Raw genomic sequence first — 20,916 nt, 5'->3', positions numbered from 1 at the left:
CAGACGAGGACGGAAGACCATGGAAGGAAGGGAAGAGGGAAGTGATGGGCAGGCTCTGGTAGGAGAAGAGAAGACCGTGGACAAAAGGGAAGGGGGGATGATCATCATCTCCCTCAGGTGCTCCTCTCCCTTACTTCCTCTCCGCTTCCCTTCCTTTCATGGTCTTCCGTCCTCTCCTTTCAGTCTCCCTCTTCTCCTGCCCTGTACCTCTTCCACCAATCGACTTCCCAGCTCTTCACCTCGCCCCTCCCCTTCTCCCGGTTCCACCAATCACCTGCCACCTTGTCTGTCTTCCTCCCCTCCCCCACCCGCCTCTGACTTCTCCCCCCCCTTCCTGTCCAGTCCCGATGAAGCTCTCGGCCTGAAACGTCAGCGTCCTTACTCTTTTCCACAGATGCTGACTGGCCTGCTGAGTTCCTCCACTGTGTGGGTAAACTATGTCCCAATTTCTAATACTTTGAGCCCTGCCTGATGATGGCCAGTGAGCCAAACACCTTCTTCGCCACCCTGCCGTCTGCTTTTAAGGAGGTGTGTAACCGTACCCCTACGTCTGTCTGTGCGACAGGGGTGTCACGTGGGTGGTTGTTTACTTGTCGTTCGAAAGAACAACAGAAGAACTAGGAGCAGGAGTCGGCCATCTTGCCCATCGAGCCTGCCCTGCCATTCAGTAAGATCATGGCTGATCTGGCCATGGACTCATCTCCACCTACCTGCCTTTTCCCCATCACCCCCAATTCCCCTACTCTGCAAAACTCTATCCAACCTTGTCTTAAATATATTTACTGAGGCAGCCTCCACTGCTTCATTGGGCAGAGAATTCCATAGATTCATCACCCTCTGGGAAAAGCAGTTCCTCCTCATCTCCGTCCTCAATCTACTCCCCCGAATCTTGAGGCTGTGTCCCCGAGTTCTAGTCTCACCGACCAGTGGAAACAACTTTCCTGCCTCTATCTTATCTACCTCTTTCATATGTTTTATGTTTGTGTAAGATCTCCTCTCATTCTTCTGAATTCCAGTGAGTACAGTCCCAGGCGACTCAATCTCTCCTCGTAGGTTAACCCCCTCATCTCTGGAATCGACCTGGTGAACCTCCTCTGCACTGCCTCCAAAGCCAGTATATCCTTCCTCGAGTAAGGAGACCAGAACTGCACACAGTACTCCAGGTGCGGCCTCACCAGTACCCTGTACAGTTGCAGCATGACCTCCCTCCTCTTAAATTCAATCCCTCTAGCAATGAAGGCTGACATCCCGTTTGCCTTCTCTATAGCCTGCTGCACCTGCAAACTTTTGTGATTCGTGCACAAGCACTCCCAAGTCCCTCTGCCCAGCAGCATGCTGCAATTTTTACCATTTAAATAATAATCTGCTCTTCTGTTTTTCCTTCCAAAGTGGATGACCTTGCACTTACCAACATTGGACTCCATCTGACAGACCCTTGCCCACTCGCTTAACCTATCTATATCTCTCTGCAGGTTCTCCGTATCTTCTGCACAATTTGCTTCTCCGCTCAAGAAGGCTGCTTCTACCGTGCTGGCCATCGCTTGGCCAGTTTGAGCAGCTCTTTCCCTTTGGTCACCCGGGCCAGGGCACCAGTGCCTGGTTTCAGGCGCCTCGGGGTACGAGCATAGCGGGCGCGGGAGTCTCTTTCTTCCATCCCCGGGGACTCATCGTCACTCTGAGGTCGTGACTGGCGCTGAAGAACCGTTGGGAAAGTTCGCTGCGGATCGAGAAGGGCCCACGAGCTCTCTTAGCTAAGTTTCTGTTGTGGGGCGTCTTTGTAACGTGGGGATTTATATGTTTGGTCGAATGTTTTACAGTTTGTGAATAAGTGATTATGCGCTTATTCGCAGTCAGTGCCTCTGTCTCGCTCTCCAAATCCGTGCTTCCTCGTAGCGAGGGGGAGATGGTTTTCCCCACAGCAAGTCACCAAGACACAGAAAAAGGCCCTTCAGCCCATTTAGACCGTGCTGACCGTTGACCCCACTCATTTACACCGATCCCATTTTATTCGTCCTCCTCTCCCCCTCAATCACACACACATTCCTACCGACTCCCAACACCATAAACTCACTCCCCCCCCGCACAAGATTCTCCCCCTCACCCACACACCGGGGACAATTCAGAGTGGTCACTAACCTCCGTGTCTCGTTGGAATGCCCGGGGGGGGGGGGTAAATCCAGGTGGTAACGGGGGGGATGTGCAAACACCGTGATAACATAGACACATACACGCATACAGACATACATGAATGTGCGTGTGAACACACACACACACACACACACACACACACACACACACACACACACACACACACACACACACACACACACACACACACATATAAAAGGTAAGGATAACAGGTGTAGGGAGCCTTGGATTTCGAGAGATATTGAGGCCCCGGTTAAGACTATGCCAGACTGTGTAACAGTTTCTTCCCCCAAGCTATCAGACTCCTCAATACCCAGAGCCTGGACTGACACCTGACTGCCCTATTGTCCTGTTTATTATTTATTGTAATGCCTGCACTGTTTTGTGCACTTTATGCAGTCCTGTGTAGGTCTGTAGTCTAGTGTAGCTTTCTCTGTGTTGTTTTTTTTACGTAGTTCAGTCTAGTTTTTGTACTGTGTCATGTAACACCATGGTCCTGAAAAACATTGTCTCGTTTTTACTGAGCACTGTACCAGCAGTTATGGTCGAAATGACAATGAAAGTGACTTGACTTGAAGGGGAAGGAGTTGCACCTCAGGTGGGAGCAAATGAGGTCCTTGAGGAGTATAATGCAAGCGAGGAGGGCTGAAAGAAGGAGCGGGGTTGCTTTGGCAGACAAGCTGAAGGAGAAGCCCCAAGATCTTCTACAGATATATTACAAGCAAAGGGACAAACCCGGTCCCCTGGCAGATCGGAGGGATATTCCATGTGTGGAGCCTAAAGGGACGGGGGAGATCTTAAGTGGATTTTTTGCGTCTGTGTTTACTTGGGAGACGGACACACGAGTCTGTAGACGTGAGGCGAAGCAGCATCGACTTCATGGACCCCGTACAGATTACAGAGCTGGAGAGGTTTGCTGTCCTGAGGCAAATTAGGGTGGAGAAATCCCCAGGGCCTGACAAGGTGCTCCCTCATACCCTACGGGAGGCAAGTGTAGTAATTGCCGGGGCCCTGGCAGAGAGATTTAAATCATCCTTAGCAACAGGTGAGAATTGGAGGGGAGCCGATGTCGTTCCACTGTTTAAAAACGCTCTGAAAATAAACCAGGTGACTCCGACACCAGTAGTGGGTAGGCTATTGGGAGATATTCTAAGGGATCGGGTGTATGAGTATTTGGATGGATAGGGAATGGTTAGGGATTGTTACGTACCCGTGACACGTGACAGTGGTATCCTTGTCACGTGACTGGGGGTTGAAGTTATACTGGACATGAGGTAATGGTCTTGTGATGGTGGAGTGATGTCATTTTCCCGCCAGTAGAGGTCATGTGACAGGTTTTTTTCTACAGGGTATAAAAGGAAGACCCTTGCCTATCTCATCTATATTTATTGTTGCCTGAATACGTAACAGGATAGATCGGCTTTGTGTGTGTTAGGTCACGTCTAGCCAATCTTTTGGTGGAGGTTGATGAAGGCAAGACGGTGGATATTGTCTGCCTGGACTTTAGCGAGGCACTTGACCAGGACCTGCACGGGAGATCGGTCAAGCCACTCGGCATTCAGGATGAGGTAGTAAATCGGATGAGACATCGGCGTTGTGGGAGAAGCCGGAGAGTGGTTGTAGACAGTTCCTCTCTGACCGGAGGCCCGTGACTCGTGGAGTGCCGCAGGGATCGGTGCTGGGCCCGTTGTTGTTTATCGTCTGTATCAGCGATCTGGACGATAATGTGGTCGACTGGATCAGAAAACTTGCAGATGACACCGATACGGGGGGGGGGGGGGCGTGGTGGACGGCGAGGGTGACTATCGTGGCTTGCAGGGGGATCCGGACCGGCTGGGCAAATGGGCTGAAGAATGGCAGGTGGAATTCAATGCAGACGAGTGTGAGGCGGTGAACGCTTGGAGGGGCCAGCCAGGGTGGGCGGTCGGACACTGAGGAGTGAGGTAGGACGGAGGGATCTGAGAATGCAGATCCCTCATTCCTCTAAAGTGGCATCTCAGGTAGATAGGGTCATTGGCCTTCAGAAATAAAAACACACTGAGCTCAGGAGATGGGATGTTATGTTGAAATTGTATGAGACGTTGGTGAGGCCTAATTTGGAGTATCGTGTACAGTTTTGGTCACCTACCTACAGGCAGCTTGTCAGAGGCCTGAAAATCCAAAATAAACACACCTCCTTTGTCTATCCTGCTTGTTATTTCCTCAAAGAATTCCAACAGGTCTGTCAGGCAAGATTTCCCCTGTAGGAAACCGTGCTGGCTTCGGCCTACCTTAGAACGTGCCCTCCAAGTACCTCCGAAACCTCGTCCTTAATAACGGACTCCACGGTCCTTCCGTTTCTGACTCCAGGATCTGGTCCCCCCCTCGCCAGACCCCGCGGGGAGGATAGCCGGAGGGTCTTCCCTCCCCGCCGCCCTCGCTCCCTCAACCCACCACCCTCAGTCGTCATAGGAGACCGTCAAAGCCCAGAAACCCCGGAGGGAGGGGGGTGGGGGAAGATCACCCGAACAGGACCCGAGGCCAACTCAGAAAAAGGCAGTCACTTTATTAAACATTAAATTAAAAAGCGCAAAGAATAAAATAAACGATGCTTAAATAAGGCATGGGCAAGTCCCAGCAACTTACAGTGAACGCTGTACCGAGACGTCTATGCTATCAATAATGCTAACAGCTTAACTTGGTCCCTGTAATGGTTAATATTGCGAACAGGACAGGCAGATCCGTCCCAGCTGGTTAATGCAGTTTAATATCCTCCGGGAGGAGTTAAGAGTTCGTGCGGGAGGCAGGCAGCTCCTTGGGATTACAGTCCTGGTTATCGGCGGGAGGCTCGGGTTCTGTCGAAGACTGCTCCCTGGATCGGCCTCTCGTGGTTCCCTCCCAGGGCTGCCCGGAGGCCGATCTGGGGCTGGTTAGGCGGAAGGAGAGCTGCAGTCTCGTCGGTGAGAGGGGAGCTCGTCGAGACACCGGCCCACGGGCGCAAAGCCGGCGTCGCTCCGCGGAACAAGGCGGGGGGTGAGGGATTGGGGGGGTGTGGGGGTGAGGGATGGGGGGTGAGGGTGAGGGATGGGGGGGTGGGGGTGAGGGTGAGGGATGGGGGGTGGGTAAGGGGGAGGCACAGTCGGAGAGGGGGAGGATAGATAGGAGAAAGGGGAGAGAGGATAGGAGAGGGGGAGAGGGGAGAGGAGAGAGGAGAGGAAAGGGGAGGAGGGGAGAGGAGAGAGGAGAGGAAGGGGAGAGGGGAAGGGGGAAGGAGGGGGGAGAGTGGAGGAAGGGGAGAGAGAAGGGGAAGGAGGGGGGAGAGTGGAGGGGAGAGGGAGAGGGGAGGAAGGGGAGAGAGAAGGGGAAGGAGGGGGAGAGTGGAGAGGAGAAGAGAGAGGAGGGGGAGAAGAGAGAGGAGGGGGAAAAAGGAGGGAGAAGAGGAAGGAGAGGAGAGGAAGGGGAGAGGGGAAGGAAGGGGAAGGAGGGGGAGAGTGGAGAGGACAGGGAGGAAGTGGTGGGGGGGACTCGTGCAGCTAATCGATCGGGATGTGAGGGGGTGGCAGGTCCCGCATTGCCCCACCCCCACACCGGGGTGAGCCTCAGTCCACGAGTCCAGAACGTTCTGTGCTTCTCCGTCGCCATCACCGCCTCTGCTTCTCGCACCTGTACATGGAGAGCAAGATCCCACAGTGACAGGAGTTTGCGTCGGCTGCCCGTTAACCCCCACACCGCCACCCTGTAAGCGCCCGCCCCATTAACCCCTTCCTGCAAGGGTCTCTGCCCCACTAACTCTCCCTCTTAGCGCATTAACCCTTCCTGCCCAATTAACCCCTTTTTATACCTTTAGCAGCCACCTCCTAACCCCTACCTAAATTATGCCCCATTAAACCTCTCCTGTTTAACCCTTACATTACCCCTTTCTCACTCCATTAACCCTCTGCTGTCCCATTAAACCCCCCCCCCCCGCATTAACTCCTCTTGCTCAATTAACCCCCTAATAATAGGCATCCGCTAGTCTTGTGAGACCATGGATTTGCGCCTTGGAAGGTTTCCAGGGCGCAGGCCTGGGCAGGGTTGTGTGGGAGACTGGCAGTTGCCCAAGCTGCAAGTCCCCCCTCTCCACGCCACTGATGTTGCCCAAGGGAAGGGCACTAGGACCCAAGCAGCTTGGCACCGGTGTCGTCGCAGAGCGATGTGTGGTTAAGTGCCTTGCTCAAGGACACAAACACGCTTCCTCAGCCGAGGCTCGAACCAGTGACCTTCAGATCATTAGACCGATGCCTTACCCACTAGGCCACGCGCCAACACATTAACCCTCTGCTGCCCTGTTAAACCTCCCCATTAACCCCACTTGCTCAATTAACCTCTTCCTGTCCCATTACCCCTTCTCCTGCTCCATTAACGCATTCTGTCCTATTAACACACTCCTATGTTAACCCTCTCCTGCTTTGCAAACATTTCCATTAACCCCTCCCTGCCCCATTAATCCACATCTGTTAACCCTTTCCTTCAGCGTGTCCTCCCCCCACTCTCCCAAGTTCCTTCAGGTTGTTACAGCCAGGGGTGGTAATGGGGAAGCTCCCACTACCTATTAAATGCTCCCAATGGCGGGCGCCTCAAATAGCCTCTGACAACCATCCAGCTCCCGGCCTTCACGTGTGGTTTAGCTACTAAGCCCGGCGGAACCGTTTCCACTGACAGGAGAAGGGGAAAAGGTGGGTTACTGGCGCCTTAAAACCAGTCGCTGCGGGCAGACGGGGATTGCCAGCAGCGGCTAGCGGCTCATCTGGGAGAAGGAAAACTCCGAACTCAGACCCCCGCTGCCTTGCGGGCGTACCCACTCACGGGGGAGGCTCCGGGAGTGAACCCCGAGGGAAAAGTCCAGAGTTGGAGCCCCTGAGGCAGTTCTACGTTCCGTTCGACGCCGACTGGCAACTCTTGGTGCCAAACTGTATCGGTCTCTGCCGTGGAGATGTGTGGAGGATGTGTGGAGAGGGGGAAGCTCGCTCTCCGTATCGTTCCTGCCCGGGCTCACATGTCTAGGACGCAACATCCCTGCTCGACCCTGACCGAGGGAGGCAGCACGCCCCCTCTAACCCTCCTGCTCCAGGTTTACAGCCCTCCTGCCACCCCTGCCCTGCCCCATCAGCCCCCCGCCCCGACCCTGACCGAGGGGAGGCAGCACGCCCCCTCTAACCCTCCTGCTCCAGGTTTACAGCCCTCCTGCCACCCCTGCCCTGCCCCATCAACCACCCGCCCCGACCCTGACCGAGGGAGGCAGCACGCCCCCTCTAACCCTCCTGCTCCAGGTTTACAGCCCTCCTGCCACCCCTGCCCTGCCCCATCAGCCCCCCGCCCCGACCCTGACCGAGGGAGGCAGCACGCCCCCTCTAACCCTCCTGCTCCAGGTTTACAGCCCTCCTGCCACCCCTGCCCTGCCCCATCAGCCCCCCGCCCCGACCCTGACCGAGGGAGGCAGCACGCCCCCTCTAACCCTCCTGCTCCAGGTTTACAGCCCTCCTGCCACCCCTGCCCCGCCCACCCACCTGCACGTGTGCTCGTTCAGCTCCTGTCCGCGGGTCCCTGCACTTGCGGTGGGAGAGCCGGGCATTTACACTCGCAGGTCAGGGGGTTCTGCTCAAAGTGGTGTCGCCTCTTCGTAGAACAGGGTCTGCAAGGTGTCCTGTGGGGGAGAGAGAGGAGGGCAGTCAGTGGGGGGGAGGGAACACGGCCCTAGCGTCGTATCGCGTGTGGTCGAGTGGTGGATTCATCAACTGGCCGTGGCCCTTTCCCCCTCACCCTCCAGAGATGGGAATCCCTCAAACACCCCCCCCCCATGAAGTCCCACCACTGTGAGGGGGGGAATCACTCCCCAACATTGTGAGAGGGGAGGCTCCCTCCCCCGCCACTCAGACTCTGCGAGGGACATCCCTCGCCTCCCTCACACCACTCCCCCTCCCCCCGCTCTTCCACTCGGGGAGGGGTAGATCCCTCACTGGCACTGACAGAGGGAGCTCCCTCGTCCCCACACCCTCTGCGCTGGGAGGAAGCTCCCCCACGCCCCGGGCAGTCCATGAATCCAACAGCCGACGCCACCGGAGGTGCAGAGTACAGCCAGGCAAGCCACAGGCCCGGCACTAGGACCCTGGGGAGGGAGGGGGGTCAGCCACCGTCATGCAGACTCCAGCTTGGCACCCAACGAGCTCGTCCCAGGACAGCAGGGGGCAGAGAGAGGAGTGGGGAGGGGGGAAAGGAGGGGAGAGGGGGGCTTGTGGGAATGGAGGGGTGAGTGGATGGTTGGAGGAGGTAGAGGGAGAGGGAGAAGGGGAGGGGAGAGGGGAGAAGGGGAGGGGGGAGAGGGGGAGGGGAGAGGGAGAGGAAGGGAGGGGAGAGGGAGGAGGAGGGGAGAAGAGGGGGGGAGGGAGAAGGGGAGGGGAGAGGGAGAAGGGGAGGGGAGGGGGGGGAGGGGGGAGAGCAAGGAGGGAGGGGAGGGGAGAAGGGGGGGGAGGGGAGAAGGGGAGGGGGAGGAGCGAGAAGGGGAGGGGAGAGCGAGGAGGGGAGGGGAGAGGGAGGAGAAGGGGAGGGGGAGAGGGAGAAGGGGAGGGGAGAGGGGAGGAAGGGAGGGGGGGAGAGGGAGGAGGGGGAGAAAGGGTGGAGAAGGGGGAACAGAGAGGGAATATATTGGAAGTAGGAGAGGTAAGAGGGAGGCAGGGGAATGATGGGGAGGGTGCAAAGGCAGAGGTGAAGCATTGAGGGTGGGGGAAAGGACAGGAGAGGGAGTTTGGGGGAAGGGACGGGGACTAGGTTGGGGGAAGGAAAGGAAGGGGATGCCAAGGGAGGATGGAGGGAGATGCCATGCAGTCATCAGTCCCCTGCTGTCTCCACACACACACACACACACACACACACACATACGGGTGCGCCGGGTGCCATTTTCCGGGGTTTTTTTCCGATGTCCTCTGCCCGTCTTTCGTCGGGAAAAATGTTCTGTACTCTGCAAGAGAAATGTTACAACTCCAACACTCGGGCGGGACAGGGACCGGGAACGGGGAGGGGCAGAGCCGGTGTCTCCCGCGTCAACGCGACTCCATCCTCGACTCGGTGTTGGCAGGGAGTCTCCCTGGCTTCCCTACCCCCCCCCCCCACCCCGGGGCAGGTCCCACAGCCCCCTCCCACCAAAGCCCTTCCAGTGAGATAACAAACCTTCCCCTAGAGAACAGAGACCAGCTGATGTCGTTACGAAGAAGCCATTATCCTGCTGATTACCTGATTCTGATTAACTGCCTAGCAAACAGAACGATTGGGGTTCAATTCCCACCGCCGGCCACAACTCACCGATCTTTATTTCAGATAATTCTTTATAATAGTTGAATTGTTCATTACTAACATATTTCTGGTAATATTTTGTGTTGTGTGGGGTGCACCGTGGCCCGGAGGAACGTGGTTTCGTTTGGTTGTACGAGTGAACAGACAGATGACAATAGGTTTGAACTTGAACTAGGGCAGGACTTGCGCAGTGTGCCCTGGGGGGTATTGGGGGACGGGGGGGGGGCACCTCCACCATTTTCTCTGACCCTATACCCAGCTTCTGTCTGGTAAAACTCCCCCTCAGGGACCCTTCCAAATCTTTCCTCTCTCAGCTTAACCCTTTGCCCTCTGGTTTCATTCCCCCTACTCTTGGGGGGAAACAAGACATCCACCTCACCTACGGTCTTCGCGATATTTGCAAGGTCGCTTCCCTGCCCCCTACGCTCGAGGGAAAACCTTCTCTCAAACGTTGCAATCAATCCCACTTGCGCTGGCAGGCTCGTTCCGCTCTCCGAGGGAAAGAAGTAGTTCCCCCTTCAGCCTCCCTTTGGGTGTTTCACCTTCACCCTTAACCTATGACCCCAGGCCCTAGTGTCGCCTGAGCTCAGTGGGGAGAAAAGCCTGCGTGCTTTCTCCCCATCAGCAGCCCCCCTGGTAATTTTGTACGCCTACATCAAATCTCCCTTCATTCTCCTGCGCTCCTGAGGGAAAAGTCCGAACCTATTCGACCTCCTTCTGTAATTTAGGTCCTCGAGTCCCACAAGCTTTTCCCTCTGCGCTCTTCTAATGTTATTGACATCTTTCCTGCAGGCCGGCGACCAGCACTGCAGACCAATACTTCAGATCAGGCCTCGCAATTTCGACGTAGCGCCCCAGCTCTCGTCCTCGACACACCGCTTTACCAAGGCCGCTGAGCCAGAAGCCCTCTGTTCTGGGGCCGAATGCGGGCAAAAAGCTCGGTTAGATAGGCCACAAACGCAGGAGATTTTGCAGACGCACCACGCTGGGAATCCAGTGCAACACACACACACACACACACACACACACACACACACACACACACACACACACACCACACACACACACACACACACACACACACACACACACAACACACACACACACACACACACACACACACACCTGGAGGAACTCAGCAGGCCGGGGCAGCACCAATGGAGAAGGATAAACAGGTCGACGTCTCAGGCCAAGATCCTCCATCGGGACCGGAGGGAGAAGCCAGCGGCTCCAGAATGTGTCTGAGTTTTAGGTAAGTGGGCTGCCAGGGATTGGATGGGCTGAAGAGCCTGCCCCTCCCTTTCTGCTTAAATCTAGTGGCCCATTTTATTAGGCGCTTCACGTACGTCCTGTACTTAACAAAGTGGCCACTGGGTTCGTGGTCTCCCGCTGCTGTAGCCCTTCGATTTCCGACGTGTCGTGCGTTTCGCCGCTGACACTGTCCGCCTTCCTGTCAGTCTGGCCGTTCTCCTCTGACCTCTCTCACTAACAGGGCACTCCCACCCACAGACCTGCCACCGGCTGGACTTCCCGCACCATTTTCCGTAAGCTCCAGAGGCCGCCGTGCGGGAAAATCCCAGGGGATCGGCAGGTACTCGAACCACCCATCTGGCACCGACGGCCAGCCCGTGGTGAAAGTCACAAGAACCACACCTCTCCCCCCACGATGGTGTTCGGTCTGAGCAACAACCGAGCCCCTTGGCCGTGCCCGCGTGCTGTCGAGTTTCTGCCACGTGATTGGCTGATTAGATATTCGCATTAGCGAGCGGCTGTAGCCAATAAACCGGCCACTGAGCACATAACCTGACGTGCTGCTCAGGGAAAAAAGGTAGCAGCTCTGAGCTTAGAGAAACTGAGGGCTATGGGTAATTTCTACAGTAAGTACGTGTTCAGCACAGCATTGTGGGCCGAAGGGCCTGTACCGTGCTGTAGTTTTTCTACGTTATTGTGGAATCTGGCGGCCGCGCCTTCGCCCAAGTAGCTGATACAAAAAGGGGAAGAGACCCCCAGCACTGATCTCCGTCACTGGCGTTACCCAGACACGCCCCGCCACCCTCGCCGTTGGTGAGCCCAGAGGGTTTCTGTCGGGGCAACAAATCTCCCGCCTACATCGGGAGCACCTCACACAGCCCGAGCTTTACTGTCGCAATAATCCTCCATCACTAAGGACCCCCACCACCCAGGGCACGCCTCGTTCTCACTGTTACCGTCGGGGAGGAGGTACAGGAGCCTGTAGGCACACACTCAGTGAGTGATTCAGGGGCAGATTCTTCCCCTCTGCCATCAGGGAGGAGGTACAGGAGACTGAAGACACACACTCAACGATTCAGGAACAGCTTCTTCCCCTCTGCCATCAGGGAGGAGGGTACAGGAGCCTGAAGGCACACACTCAACGATTCAGGAACAGCTTCTTCCCCTCTGCCATCAGGGAGGAGGTACAGGAGCCTGAAGGCACACACTCAACGATTCAGGAACAGCTTCTTCCCCCTCCGCCATCCGAACGGACCTCACTACTTTTTAACTTCTGTTTTTCCACTACTTATGTAATTAAACCTGCTTCTCATTCCGACGTGCGTCCTGAAGATCTAGGTTTGGGACATCTACTGCCCCCCCCTCCCCCCCCCGCATCTGCTGCACATTCGAACGTCTCCAATAAGTTGGACCAAACTGGGCACATAATTTTAAGGTGACTGGGGGAAAATATGAGGGGGTGGTGGTGTCTGGAAGTAGGTGCCTTACTCGGAAAGGGGTATGGAGCACCCTTCGAGGTAGTGGGGGGGCAGATACAGCAGGAGCATTTAAGAAACGCTTGGATGGTAGAAAGATGGGCTGAAGGGCCTGTACTGTTCTACAGATGAACTGGGAGGGGTATGCTCTGTGTTCAGCCCCAGTTGCCTCGTGGAGGATTTAGAGAGGGTGCTGCCTGGATTAACGAGCTTGTCTTTACGAGGGTGGGTAGAGCGAACGAGGGATGAGGGGCGACTGGAGGTTCACAAAATGAGAAGTGGGACAGATCGAGCAGACGGCCAGAGACATTCCCCCCCAGGGTTGAAATGGCTAATACGAGGGGGCTAACTTTACGGTGATGGGGGGTGGGGTGGTGGGGAATGTCCAGAGGAAAGTTCTTTGAGTAATGGATGTGGTGGTAGAAGGAGATACATTAGGGGATTAGGGGCATTTAGGAAACTCTTAGGCACATTGATGATAGAAAAATGGAGGGCTATGTGGGAGGGAAGGGTTAGAATATCTTGGGAGTCAGCACAACATTGTGGGCCGAAGGGCCTGTACTATGTTGTAAAGATCTAGAATATGACGTCTTCCACTAAGCCAGGGGTCCTGCTCCCCGTCACTGACCGGTCACCCCTGGGTTAGAGAGATGGGGAATCAGTCAGGGGTCCTGCTCCCCGTCACTGACCGGTGACCCCGGGGTTAGAGAGAGGGGGAATCGGCCAGGGGTCCTGCTCCCCGTCACTGACCGGTCACCCCGGGGTTAGAGAGAGGGGGAATCGGCCAGGGGTCCTGCTCCCCGTCACTGACCGGTCACCCCGGGGTTAGAGAGAGGGGGAATCGGCCAGGGGTCCTGCTCCCCGTCACTGACCGGTCACCCCGGGGTTAGAGAGAGGGGGAATCGGCCAGGGGTCCTGCTCCCCGTCACTGACCGGTCACCCCTGGTTTAGAGAGAGGGGGAATCGGCCAGGGGTCCTGCTCCCCGTCACTGACGCGTGACCCCTGGGACAGAGAGAGGGGGAATCAGCCCGGGTTCCTGCTCCCCGTCACTGACCGGTCACCCCTGGGTCAGAGAGAGGGGGAATCAGTCAGGGGGTCCTGCTCCCCGTCACTGACCGGTCACCCCTGGGTTAGAGAGAGGGGGAATCAGCCCGGGTTCCTGCTCCCCGTCACTGACCGGTGACCCCTGGGTTAGAGAGGGGGAATCAGCCAGGGGTCCTGCTCCCTGTCACTGACCGGTGACCCCTGGGTTAGAGAGAGGGGGGAATCAGCCAGGGGTCCTGCTCCCCCATCACTGACCGGTGACCCCTGGGTTAGAGAGAGGGGGGAATCAGCCAGGGGTCCTGCTCCCCGTCACTGACCGTTCACCCCGGAGTAGAACAAGGAAATGTGAAAGAGAAGAGGGAAGGACGGAGGTTTGGTGTGAGAGTGGGAATGAGGAAGGGGAGGGGGGAACAGGAAAGATGGAAGGTGGAGTGGGACAGAGGAGGAGGGGAGGGACAGCTTGGCTCACCCTGGGTACACCGGCCCCGCCGTCTGCTGGCCGTGCGTGGAACAGGATTGAGGGGAACGGCGCTGACCCTCCGCAGCCCTGCCTCTCCCGCTGGCCCGGCTGCAAGCAGCTTCCTGTCAGGGGACCTCTGTGGGAAGATAAAAACACGGGAGACAGAGAGAGAGGGGTGTAGTGAGAGAGAGAGGGGAATAGAGAGATAGAAAGTGGAAGAGGAGGGATAGGGTGGAGATAGAGAGAGGGTTAAGGGAAATGGGTAGGGGAGAGGGGTGGGGGAGAAGGGGATGAAGGGGGAGAGGGTACAGAGGGTGGAGAAGGGTGGAAAGGGGGAAAGCGGTGGTGAGAGGAAGTCCAGGGGGCGAGAGGGGGGTTGGAGGTGAGGGGGTAGAGCGGAGAGTGGAGTGGGGAGTGGGTAGGGAGAGTGGGGAGGGAGGGGGGAGAGGTGGGTAGTGGGTAGGGAGAGTGGGGAGGGAGGGGGAGAGTGGAGGAGAGTGGGGGTGAGAGGGGGCAGTGGAGGGGGGAGAGAGTGGGAGTTGGAGGCGAGGGAGTAGAGGGGAGAGCGGGAGGGAGAGTGGACAGAGGGGAGAGAGGGGGGGTTGGAGGTGAGGAGAGTGGGGGAGAGAGGGGGTAGAGGGGGAGAGAGGGGAAGAGGGGGAGAGGGGGAAGAGAGGGGGAAGGGGGAGAGGGGGAGAGAGTGGGAGGGGGAGAGGGAGGGAGAGTGGGAGAGAGTGGGGGAGAGGGGGAGAGAGTGGGAGAGGGGGAGAGAGTGGGGGAGAGTGGGAGGGGGAGAGAGGGGGAGAGTGGGGGAGAGGTGGGAGAGTGGGAGAGAGTGGGAGGGGGAGAGAGGGGGGAGAGTGGGAGAGAGTGGGAGGGGAGAGGGGGGAGAGTGGGAGAGAGAGAAAATCAGAGACAGCCATCTATGCCAGCGGACATGCAGAGGGAGGGGTCACCCAGTTTCTGTAACCCCTGGGGAATCAGCTGGAGGGGCCCGGGGAGTCAGTGGGAGGAAGGGAACAGGGAGAATCTTCAGCCTTTCACCTCTTCCACCAATCACCTCCCAGCTTCTTACTTGGTCCGCCATCTCCACCCAATCGCCTTCTCCCCCGCCTGGTCTCACCTATCACCCATCAGCTTGCAGTCCCCCCCCCCTTTCCTTTCCAGTCCTGTCGAAGGGTCTCGGCTTGAGACGTTTATCCCTCCTCCGTAGACGCTGCCCGACGTGTTGTGTGTGTGTGTGTGTGTGTGTGTGTGTGTGTGTGTGTGTGTGTGTTGGTTTGTGTGTGTCTGCTGCTTGGATTTGTGTCGTGTGTACTTGAATAACTCCTCTGAAAACCGCCTCAAAGTCCAAAATTAAAATGTTAATCCAGTGGCCATGGTTTCTGGAAAGATTCCACTGAGCCATGTGCTCTCTTGTTGGAATCAGCTGTCGTTTTAATACTTCTTTTAAGATATTAATTGAATTAATGCAAGACTAAAATCATAGTTTTTTTTAACTGACATAATTTGTATCTTTAACAATTTTTATCTTTGCGACTCATGTATTTTTCACATTTGTCTCCACCTACTGGCGGGAGGAAGTATAGCAGTTACCTTGACACTTCCTGATTGGCTCCGTATTAGCACGTGACACGTGTGTTTTGTTTTAGTTATGTAGCCTCTCGCTTGCTTTATCTCCAGCTAAGGAATTTCTGTTATCTTCTGCTTCTCCGCTCCTCACTTTGTTTCAAATGCTCTGTTTAATCTTCAAAATGAACAACCGTGAAGAGACAAAAGTTTTCTCGCTCACCTCCCGGGCTCCTAAAAGAACCCAGGGATCGAAAATAGCCGAGTCCCGACACTCTTGGAACTCGATTATCCCCTCGCAGAGCTCCAGTTTCCTCCCAATTCAGACCTGGTTTCACTTCTGACTGATTCCAGTTTAGATTAAACTTCGTCCACTCGAAACGGTCTCTCTCTCCACAGATGCCGCCTGACCTGCTGAGTGTTCCTGGCCTCTTCTGGGTTTGTTTTTAAGGTAGAATTATTGAGTTACACAGGCCCAGGAACGTGTCCTTCAACCCTGCCGACCAAGTTATACGCAACCTGAGCTAGTCTGGGGGATACGGGGCCGCCTAAGCTTCTCCTATCCATGAACCTGTCCAAGTGTCCTTTGTACCAGCCTCGGCCACTTCCACCGGCAGCTCGTTCCACATACCCACCGAGGAGGCTGGGGGGGTGGGGGGCAGGGAAGGAGTACAAGCTGGCGGGAGATAGGGGAGACCAGGTGAGGGGGAAGGTGTAAGAAGCTGGGAGGTGATAGGTGGAAAGGGGTGAAGGGCTGAAGAAGGCGGCGTCTGATAGGGAGAGAGAGAAGCTCTCTCCTTTTGGCTCTTTCCCACCTCACCTCCAGTCTAGGACCCCCCCCCCCCCCAACCCGCCCTGGGGAAGAGACCTCGGGGTAGCTAGTCACCTTATCGGGGCATCTCGTGGTTTTGTGAAAAAGCTCTGTGAGGCCGCCCAGCACTCGTACCGGAACAGTGAACAGCCGAGTATAGGCCCTTCAGCCCACAATGCTGTGCTGACCCTTGAACCCTCCCTCCCACAAAACACTCCCTTTTTCTTTCATCCTAGTGCCCATCTGAGGGCCTCTTAAACATGTATCAGCGTGTTCCACACAGTCACCACTCTCTGTGTAAAAACCTACCTCTGACATCCCCCCCACCCCCCCCCATACTTCCCTCCAATCACCTTAAAGATATGCACCCTGGGAAAAAAAGTCCCAGGTCTATGTCCACTCACCCTTACCGAGTCACCTCCCATCCTCCTTCACCTCCGAAGGGAAAAGTCCTAGCTCGTTTGACCCCACTCTCTAACCCAGGCAGCGTCCTGGAAAATCTCCTCTACATCCTCACTCTAATGAGGTGATCGGAACCGAACACCGTGCTCCAAGCGTAGCCTGACCAGAGTGTTAAAGAGATAACGTCACTCACCTCCAACACTGAACCCAAGGACTCGCTTTCAAAGGCCTTGACAGGCCCAGACAGAGTCCTGACCTTAACCCGACCGAACATCCTGGGTCAGACCTCAAGTTTCCTGTCTACCACCCCCCAACAAACCTGGCACGGCCTGAGCAGTTTTGCAAGGAGGAATGGGCAAATCTTGCTCCATCACGTTGAGCAAAGCTAATAGAGACTTATCCAAAAAGGGAGTGTGTGATGGGACGGTGTGGAGGGAGCTTCACTCTGTGTCTGACCCCGGGAGTGGGTGATGGGACGGTGCGGAGGGAGTTTCACTTGTGTCTGACCCCGGGAGTGTGTGATGGGACGGTGCGGAGGGAGATTCACTCTGTGTCTGACCCCGGGAGTGGGTGATGGGACGGTGCGGAGGGAGATTCACTCTGTGTCTGACCCCGGGGAGTGGGTGATGGGACGGTGCGGAGGGAGCTTCACTCTGTGTCTGACACCGGGGAGTGGGTGATGGGACGGTGCGGAGGGAGCTTCACTCTGTGTCTGACACGGGAGTGTGTGACGGGACAGTGTGGAGGGAGATTCACCTCTGTGTCTGATCCCGGGAGTGTGCGATGGGACGGTTGTGGAGGGAGCTTCACTCTGTGTCTGACCCCGGGAGTGTGTGATGGGGCAATGCAGAACTTCACTCAGAACAGTCCCTCAGAGACTCGAGCTTCCTGTGGGATTTGCTGTGGAGAAATTCACAGGTGCACTGCAGACGTCACAATACGCTGCTGTGACTGGGGCGATTTGCCCCCCGAGGAAGGGCTGAAAACCCCTCCTTTTCTCTACAGCCTATAACTACCCACAGAAAACTGATGAACTCACCTCGTGGGGATGCGTTTTATATCTTTCTTTGGTCTGAAACAGAAGAAAGTGAGGAGTCAGAGCAGGCCTGGACAATTTTGACACCCCCACCCTTGCACCCTCCAGCCACACCTCAACACCGTTCTCACCCTGACACACCCACCTTTCGCAATCACCCGTGTCGGATAAGGGCGTAGAGTTCTTACTTTTCCTGCAATTTTCGTTTAGTTTAATTTTTCTATGCTTACTTATGATTTTTTTAAAAGATAATCATTTGTTTACATGTAAATCTTCAGCCAATTTAATTAAAAAATTGAGACACAATGCGGAATACACCGTCCGGGCCCTTTGAGCCCTGCTGGTCAGTCACCCCCCCTCCCCGATTTAACCCCAGCCTAATCATGGGACAATTTACAATGACCAATTAAAGAGACAGAGAGGGGGCGAAGAAATAGGGAGAGAAAGAGAGGGGGAGAGAGAGGGAGATGGAGTTAGTTCCCGGGTGTCAATTTCTCTGAGGATCTAGCCTGCTCCCAACATATCGATGCAGACACAAAGAAGGCAGGGCAGTGGCTATATCTCATTCGGAGTTTGGGGAGATTTGGTTTGTCACCTAAAACACTCGCAAATTTCTACAGATGTACCGTGGAGAGCGTTCTGACTGGCTGCATCACTGTCTGGTATGGAGGGGGGTGGGGGCTACTGCACAGTATCGAAGCAAGCTGCAGAGAGTTGTAAACTCAGTCAGCTCCATCACGGACACCGGCCTCCGTCGTATCCAGGGCATCTTCATGGAGCGATGCCTCAGAAAGGCAGCTTCCATCATTAAGGACCCCCATCACCCAGGGCATGCCCTCGCCTCATTGCTACCATCAGGAAGGAGATACAGGAGCCTGAAGACACACACTCAGTGATTCAGGAACAGCTTCTTCCCCTCTGCCATCAGGGAGGAGGTACAGGAGCCTGAAGACACACACTCAACGATTCAGGACAGCTTCTTCCCCTCTGCCATCAGGGAGGAGGTACAGGAGCCTGAAGACACACACTCAACGATTCAGGAACAGCTTCTTCCCCTCTGCCATCAGGGAGGAGGTACAGGAGCCTGAAGGACACACACTCAACGATTCAGGAACAGCTTCTTCCCCTCTGCCATCAGGGAGGAGGTACAGGAGCCTGAAGACACACACTCTGTGATTCAGGAACAGCTTCTTCCCCTCTGCCATCAGGGAGGAGGTACAGGAGCCTGAAGACACACACTCTGTGATTCAGGAACAGCTTCTTCCCCTCTGCCATCAGGGAGGAGGTACAGGAGCCTGAAGACACACACTCAGTGATTCAAGAACAGCTTCTTCCCCTCTGCCATCAGGGAGGAGGTACAGGAGCCTGAAGGCACACACTCAACGATTCAGGAACAGCTTCTTCCCCTCTGCCATCAGGGAGGAGGTACAGGAGCCTGAAGGCACACACTCAGCGATTCAGGGACAGCTTCTTCCCCTCTGCCATCAGGGAGGAGATACAGGAGCCTGAAGACACACACTCAACGATTCAGGAACAGCTTCTTCCCCTCTGCCATCAGGGAGGAGGTACAGGAGCCTGAAGGCACACACTCAACGATTCAGGGACAGCTTCTTCCCCTCTGCCATCAGGGAGGAGATACAGGAGCCTGAAGACACACACTCAACGATTCAGGAACAGCTTCTTCCCCTCTGCCATCAGGGAGGGGGTACAGGAGCCTGAAGACACACACTCAACGATTCAGGAACAGCTTCTTCCCCTCTGCCATCAGGGAGGAGGTACAGGAGCCTGAAGACACACACTCAACGATTCAGGAACAGCTTCTTCCCCTCTACCATCAGGGAGGAGGTACAGGAGCCTGAAGACACACACTCAGTGATTCAGGAACAGCTTCTTCCCCTCTGCCATCAGGGAGGGGGGTACAGGAGCCTGAAGGCACACACTCAACGATTCAGGAACAGCTTCTTCCCCTCTGCCATCAGGGAGGAGGTACAGGAGCCTGAAGGCACACACTCAGCGATTCAGGAACAGCTTCTTCCCCTCCGCCATCAGGGAGGAGGTACAGGAGCCTGAAGGCACACACTCAGCGATTCAGGAACAGCTTCTTCCCCTCCGCCATCTGATTGCTAAACGGTCATTGAACCCACGAGCACTACCTCGCTACTTGTTTTATTTCTATTTTTCTGCACTACTTATTTACTTTAACTATTTACATATTTACTGTAATTCACAATTATCCTCTATTGCTATTTATTGCGTTGTTAGTGCTGCCGCAAAGACAACAAATCGGTTGCCATGGATACGTTGGGCCTGTTGCTGGGCTGCGTGGCTTTCAGGGTTGAGAGGGGTAGAGGGAATATGGAGCTGAGGAAAGGGAGCTGGAGGTGTTTGTGGATAGTGCGGAGGGCTGTCAGAGGTAACAGCGGGATGCAAAACTGGGCCTGAGAAGTGGCAGATGGAGTTCAACCCCAGATAAGTGTGCAGTGGTTCATTTTGGTAGGTCAAATATGATGGCAGAATATAGTATTAATGGTAAGACTCTTGGCAGTGTGGAGGATCAGAGGGATCTTGGGGTCTGAGCCCATTGGACACTCAAAGGTGCTGTGCAGGTTGACTCTGTGGTTAAGAAAACATACGTTGTATTGGCCTTCATCAATCGTGGGATTGAGTTTAGGAGCCGAGAGGTAATGTTGCAGCTATATAGGACCCTGAACAAACCCCACTTGGAGTACTGTGCTCAGTTCTGGTTGCCTCGCTACAGGAAGGATGTGGAAGCCATAGAAAGGGTGCAGAGGAGATTTACAAGGATGTTGCCTGGATTGGGGAGCATGCCTTATGAGAATAGATTGAGTGAACTCGGCCTTTTCTCCTTGGAGCGACGGAGGATGAGAGGTGACCTGATAGAGGTGTACAAGATGATGAGAGGCATTGATCGTGTGGATAGTCAGAGGCTTGTTCCCAGGGCTGAAATGGCTAACACAAGAGGACACAGGTTTAAGGTGCTTGGAAGTAGGTACAGAGGAGATGTCAGGGGTAAGTTTTTTTACACAGAGAGTGGTGAGTGCGTGGAATGGGCTGCCGGCCTGGACGGTGGTGGAGGCGGATACGATAGGGTCTTTAAGAGACTTTTGGATAGGTACATGGTGCTTAGAAAAATAGAGGGCTGTGGGTAACCCTAGTAATTTCTAAGGTAAGGACTTTGTGGGCCGAAGGGCCTGTATTGTGCTGTAGGGTTTCTATGTTTCTACATGTTTTTGTGGATGTTTGTGAAGAAAAAACATTTCAGGATGTACGTTGTGTACATTTCTCCGGTTAAATTGTACCTTTGCAATGTTGTCAGAGAGCTGCCCACTTCAGGGGTATCTGGGCCTGGGCTTTCAGGATTTGCCCGGAGCTGAGGCTTGGGAGACCGCCTCC

At 55.3% G+C, this 20,916-nt stretch overlaps 1 protein-coding gene across 1 annotated transcript in view; it reads right to left on the bottom strand.

Annotated features, from left to right (window-relative positions):
• Nucleotides 1-5,521: 5,521 nt before the first annotated feature.
• Nucleotides 5,522-20,916, bottom strand: part of LOC140717675 (vascular endothelial growth factor A-like) — a 52,130-nt gene continuing 36,735 nt past the window's right edge. The window contains exons 5-8 of the mRNA XM_073031313.1: nt 17,506-17,538; nt 13,694-13,820; nt 7,674-7,810; nt 5,522-5,790 (exon numbers count right to left, since the gene is read on the bottom strand). Coding sequence (XP_072887414.1) covers nt 7,766-7,810; nt 13,694-13,820; nt 17,506-17,538 — 205 coding nt within the window. The 3' untranslated portion in view covers nt 5,522-5,790; nt 7,674-7,765. The remainder of the gene's footprint in view (nt 5,791-7,673; nt 7,811-13,693; nt 13,821-17,505; nt 17,539-20,916) is intronic.

Source organism: Hemitrygon akajei, chromosome 28 (assembly GCF_048418815.1).
Source record: "Hemitrygon akajei chromosome 28, sHemAka1.3, whole genome shotgun sequence".
Lineage (NCBI taxonomy): Eukaryota > Metazoa > Chordata > Chondrichthyes > Myliobatiformes > Dasyatidae > Hemitrygon > Hemitrygon akajei.
Note: the sequence above shows the minus strand (reverse complement) of the source record. Positions and strands in the feature narration are given on the sequence as shown.